The sequence below is a fragment of the Symphalangus syndactylus genome, chromosome 17, assembly GCF_028878055.3.
Source record: "Symphalangus syndactylus isolate Jambi chromosome 17, NHGRI_mSymSyn1-v2.1_pri, whole genome shotgun sequence".
Classification (NCBI taxonomy): Eukaryota; Metazoa; Chordata; class Mammalia; order Primates; family Hylobatidae; genus Symphalangus; species Symphalangus syndactylus.
In genome coordinates this window covers 10,736,906-10,742,369 of record NC_072439.2, presented here as the reverse complement: position 1 = coordinate 10,742,369, position 5,464 = coordinate 10,736,906, and the positions used below count along the sequence as shown (strand labels likewise).

The 5,464-nt window shown below is 61.5% G+C and overlaps 1 protein-coding gene across 14 annotated transcripts in view; it reads right to left on the bottom strand.

The window, feature by feature from the left end:
* Positions 1–382: 382 nt before the first annotated feature.
* Positions 383–5,464, bottom strand: part of ABCA7 (ATP binding cassette subfamily A member 7) — a 28,046-nt gene continuing 22,964 nt past the window's right edge. For 11 of the 14 annotated variants that reach the window (XM_063620584.1, XM_063620592.1, XM_063620594.1 and 8 more), the window contains 7 exons: positions 4,118–4,224; positions 3,693–3,834; positions 2,264–2,398; positions 2,079–2,182; positions 1,689–1,781; positions 772–1,012; positions 383–673 (listed from right to left, as the gene is read on the bottom strand). In XM_063620584.1, the coding sequence (XP_063476654.1) occupies positions 518–673; positions 772–1,012; positions 1,689–1,781; positions 2,079–2,182; positions 2,264–2,398; positions 3,693–3,834; positions 4,118–4,224 (978 nt within the window). In that variant the 3' untranslated portion in view covers positions 383–517. Of the gene's footprint in view, positions 674–771; positions 1,013–1,688; positions 1,782–2,078; positions 2,183–2,263; positions 2,399–3,692; positions 3,933–4,117; positions 4,225–5,464 lie in introns of those variants that run through there. The other 3 variants (XM_063620589.1, XR_010116513.1, XM_063620595.1) reach the window with 3 other exon arrangements.

Sequence of the window (5,464 nt, the reverse complement as noted above, 5' to 3'; positions counted from 1 at the left end):
AGGAGGCCTGTGCTCCAGGACACTGGGCTCCTCTAAGCTTCCCAGGACATTCCTGAGCCCTGACCTCATCCCCACTTTATGGCCAGGCACTTACAGGTACCGCCCTTAGGCGCCAGCCCCACGTGGGCATGCAGGGACGTGGGGATGGTGACCAGGCCCTTATGAGGCCCGCACTCACATCCCCAACTCCTGGGCTGGCCACAGAGGCATTTACAGCTGGGGTCCGGTCAGCTGCAGACACGCTCACACCTGTGTCCTACAAATCGCCACTTGGCCTATATGTGCACACTCAGCTTGCAGGGGGCCAGCCATATCCAGACACATGTGCAGGCAGCTGTATGGACATGTGTGCAGCCTGGCTGAAGGACACACATGCACACTGTTTCACCACCACGGCTTCTCTTTATTTTCTCCAGGGCACCAGCCCCTCTGTGAGCCTGAGTCCAGGGCTCCTAGGAACTCTACCCTGCCCTCGCCATTCCCAGGGCCTCCCTGCGGCCCCACAGGGGAGGGAGGCTCAGAGCACAGTCTCGGCAGTGCTAAGGTCATCGAGGAACTGGCTGATGCGTTTGGGGTGCTGCAGGCCTGGCGCGGGGTCCACTCCCACTCCTGCCTCCTTCTGCTCCTGGGTGTCCTCGTCCTTCCCCTGGTCCTTGGAGAAGTACAAGAATACCTGGCGGTGGGCGGCCCAGAGGGGACAAGAGGGACGTTCAGCCCACGGTCCTGGCCCCCAGCCTGCCTCCCCCAGCCCGATCCCGGCGCCGTGATCACCTCCTCCAGCATCGTCTGGCTCACGGAAAAGTCCTCCACGCCGTGCTCTGCGCCGTGCACCGCCAGCTCTCCAAAGACGCGCGCCAGGGCGCAGCGCCCTCCTGGCGGCAGCTGGAAGCGCAGGCGGCCTCCATGTGCCTCGCGCAGCTCCGCCCCAGGGAACTCCGCCGCCACGAAGGCCGCTGCCGGCTGGGACCTTGCGGCGGGCACCCGCAGGGTCAGTGTGTGACCGGCCGCGAATCTGCAGTGAGTGGGGCCAGGGCTACCGGATCGGGCCTTTCCCAGGTCCCACCTCAGCTCACTCTCCAGCCCCTAATACTCTCCGGCCCCGCCTCATACTTGTACTACGATAGCGATCAAGTGGTCCTCCCACCTCAGTCCCCCGCCACCCCCTGCCCGCGGAGCTGAGACCACAGGCACACACCACCATGTACAGCTAATTTTTAAATTTTTTATAGAGATGGGGTCTCCCTAGGTTGCCCAGGCTGCTCTCGAAGCTATCACCCCACTGGAGTCCTCTTTTGGACACTCCTCTTTCGCCCTTGCACTCTACCCCCGCCCACACAATAAATACCTCCACCCACTTTCCTATGGCCCCGCCCACTAACGAGGCCCTCCCCTAACTCCACCCATCAACCCACCCTCACCTCTCTAGGCTGCACCTACTCCAACGCACACCTGATTATGTCTTCTAAATCCACCCAGAGCCCCCGGCTCACGCCTCCTGGTCCTGCGCCCCCAGCACACCCCAGCCTGTCTCGCCCCCTCAGTCACCCCTGCAGGACAATCTAAAGCCTTCTCCATCTCTCCAGTTGCAGCCAAACTTTCCTCACCCGGCTCTACGTCTGGCCTCTCCCCTGAGCCCACCTACGTGCCCACCCTCACCCCACACCTGCCTGGAGGCCCCGCCCGCTCACCTGTCCTTGAGATGTTGCGGGCTGCCCAGGCAGCGGAACCGCCCATTCACCATGATGGCCAGGCGCGAGCAGAGCGCTTCACACTCCTCCATGCTGTCGGGACCCGGCACCACGAGCTTCGTGACGCCTGGGCCACCTGTGCCTGGCGCCACACTGCCTGCTTCCCCGGGCCTGGACCACCCTTCTGTGTGGACATCTCCCCACTCTTCCCCAGACCGTTCTGATCCGGGCGCCGCGTCCCACCTCTGTGTGTCCTTACACCCCGGGGCCTGGCGCCCTCGCCCCACTAGGGCCAGGACCACCCCCATCCCCTGTGGCCTTGTGCTTTGGGCTCTCTCTCCCGGCCTGGATCGCCTTAAGCACAGCCCAGGGCATCCGAGCCCGGCCCACCTGTGGGAGGTGAGCATCACTGAACGGCCTTCCCGCACCACGGCCAAAAGGCTGTTCCAGAGGAAGCGCCGCGCGCTGGGGTCCATGCCTGTGGTCGGCTCGTCCTGGGGAGCACGGAAGATCCCATAAGCAACGCCCCGCCTCCGTCGCAGGCCCCACCCCACCCAGGCACCGTCCCCACACACCAGAAAAACCACGGCCGGGTCCCCAACCAGCGCCACGGCCGTCGCCAGCTTGCGTTTGTTCCCTCCGCTGTAGGTGCCTGCAGGCCGGTCTGCGTACCATGAGAGTCCCAGACGCGCCAGGCCCGAGCCAGCAGTCTGTGGGGTGGGGCCAGAGTGGGCATGGGGACTCATATTGATGAGTATGCGGCAGGGCCACAGTGTGGCGGGGCCAGCATTGAGTGTGGAGCAGAGGCACAATGGGCATGGGGCAGGGCAAATGTGAGAATGGGACAGAGCCATAGTGTGGCGGGGGCAGCATGAGTATGGGGTGGGGCCATGGTGTGGTGGGGGCAGCATGAGTATCGGGTGGGGCCGTGGTGTGGGCGGAGCCAGCATGAGTATGGGGTGGGGCCATGGTGTGGTGAGGGCAGCATGAGTATCGGGTGGGGCCATGGTGTGGGCGGAGCCAGCATGAGTATGGGGTGGGGCCATGGTGTGGTGGGGGCAGCATGATATGGGGCGGGGCCATAGTGTGGGTGGAGCCAGCATGAGTATGGGGTGGGGCCATGGTGTGGTGGAGGCAGCATGAGTATGGGGTGGGGCCATGGTGTGGTGGAGGCAGCATGAGTATGGGGTGGAGCCATGGTGTGGGCGGAGCCAGCATGAGTATGGGGCGGGGCCATGGTGTGGGTGGAGCCAGCATGAGTATGAGGTGGGGCCATGGTGTGGGTGGAGCTTGGATGGGTATTCAGCAGGGCCATACTGTGGGTGGAGCCAGCATGGGTATGGGGAGGGGCCAATATGTGTGGGGCAGGGCCATGGTGTGAGTGGAGCCAGCATGAGTATGGGGTGGGGCCATGGTGTGGGTGGAGCTGGGATGGTTATGGGGCTGGGCCACGGCATGGGTGGAGCAAGCATGGGTATGGGGCAGGGCCATGGTGTGGGTGGAGCCAACATGGATATGGGGCAGGGCCAGAAAGGGCATGGGGTGGGACGGGGTGAGGGTGGGGCGGGCCAGGGCAAAGACAAGACCCCCAAGCAGATGGAAGAGAGAGTGAAAGGACTGCAAACTGAGAATAGCCAGAGTGAGAAGGTGACCTTGAACCCAGCGAGAAAGGTGCAAAGCCCCAGGGGGTAGGCAGAAGAGGAGCAAGTGGACAGGGCCACAGCAGGGAGACTCAAGCAGAAAGGGGCAACGTGCAGCGGAAGAAAGGGTGGGTGGACCAATGAGAATGTTGGAACTTGGTGGGGCGGGCAAAGAGGCGGGCTAGCCACATCCCTATTGGACCAGGATGGGGGACAGAGGTATAGGGGAAGGAAGCAGGGTCTGGGGGCAGGGACAGGGATGGAGCCAAGGCGAGAGAGTGCAGGATTGGGCCAGGCTTTAGGGGCACGGCCTGGGTCGGGCGGGCCCTGGGAGGTGAGAGCAGTGGGGACAGAGTGGGCTCACCTGGGCAACCTGGGGCTCCGGGACACCGCGCAGGCGCGCAAACAGCTCCAGGTGCTCGCGGCCCGTCAGCAGCTCAAAGATGGCATCGGATTGAGGGCAGTAGCCCATATTGAGGTGCGCAGCACTGGGTTCCTGGGCCACGCTGGGGATGGGGGTGCCGGGGGCTCAGAGAGCTGGCTAGTCCCTGACCATACTGGTGGCTAACACAGGGGTCTCGGGGTCCACCCATCCAGGGCCACGCTGATAAGGGACAGGAGTGTCTCAGGGCCTGGTCCACGTGTGGGACGTAGGGGTGCAGGGGTCTCAGAGACCATGCAGGTGTGCGGCAGTGAGCCCAGTCCACGCATGGGAGGTGGAGGAGTGGGGAAGAACAAGGACGTCAGGGCCAACCCTGCCCCACACCGACCCTACCTGACGCCCCTCACCTGTGGCCTGCCAGCACAGCCTCGCCCCCGCTGGCCAATGTGTCCCCCGTCACCATGCGAAACGTGGACGTTTTCCCTGCTCCGTTCACACCCAGCAGCCCAAAACACTACAGGGATGCCCACAGATGGTGCTCAGTGAGACCTCAGGCCCTGGTTCCAGCACCTCTGATTTCTTTCTTTCTTTCTTTTTTTTTTTTTTTTGAGACCAAGTTTTGCTTTTGTTTCCCAAGCTGGACTGCAGTGGCGCGATCTTGGCTCACTGCAACCTCTGCCTCCCGTGTTCAAGCAATTCTCCTGCCTTAGCCCCCAAGTAGCTGGGGCTACAGACGTGTGCCACCATGCCCAGCTAATTTTTGTATTTTTTTTTTAGTACAGACAGGGTTTCACCATGTTGGCCAGGATGATCTCGATCTCTTGACCTCGTGATCCGCCTGCCTTGGACTCCTAAAGTGCTGGGATTACAGGCGTGACCCACTGCGCCCGGCCTCTTTTTTTCTTTTGAGACTGAGTCTTGCTTTGTCGCCCAGGCTGAAGGGCAATGGCGCGATCTTGGCTCACTGCAACCTCCACCTCCTGGGTTCAAGCAATTCCCCTGTCTCAGGCTCTGGAGTAGCTGGGACTACAGGCGTGTGCCACCAAGCCCAGATAATTTTTGTGTTTTTAGTAGAGACAGGGTTTTGGCATGTTTGCCAGGCTGGTCTCAAACTCCTGATCTCAAGTGATCCTCGCGCCTTGGCCTCCCAAAGTGCTGGGGTTACAGCTGTGAGCCACCACGCCCGGCCTCGGCACCTCTGATTTCTGAATGTCTACATGGAAGGCTGTGGATGGGGCCCCAGGGGAGCTGGGCAGATATCGGGGTACGTAGCGAGGCATAAAGCTGTCACTTAGCAGGGAATGGCTTTTGGCACACAGTGGGTACCCTATAAAGGTCGTGTGCAGCAAGTGCTCAACAAATATCAGGGCATGAGATCTCCATATGTTTCTTGGCACACTGTGTGTACTTAGGCTGGGTGCACAGTCAGCCCAAGGTGGAGAGCTTGGCCAGCACACAGTAGATGCTTAGTAAAGATATACTGTGGGCCAGGCTCGGTGGCTCACACCTGTAACCTCAGCACTTTGGGAGCCAAGGCGGGCCGATCTCCTGAGGTCAGGAGTTCAAGATCAGCCTGACAAACGTTGTGAAACCCCATCTCTACTAAAAATACAAAAATTAGCTGGGTGTGGTGGCAGGTGCCTGTAATCCCAGCTACTCAGGAGGCTGAGGCAGGAGAATCGCCTGAACCCGGGAGGCAGAGGTGGCAGTGAGCCAAGATCATGCCATTGCACTCCAACTTGGGTGGCAGAGCA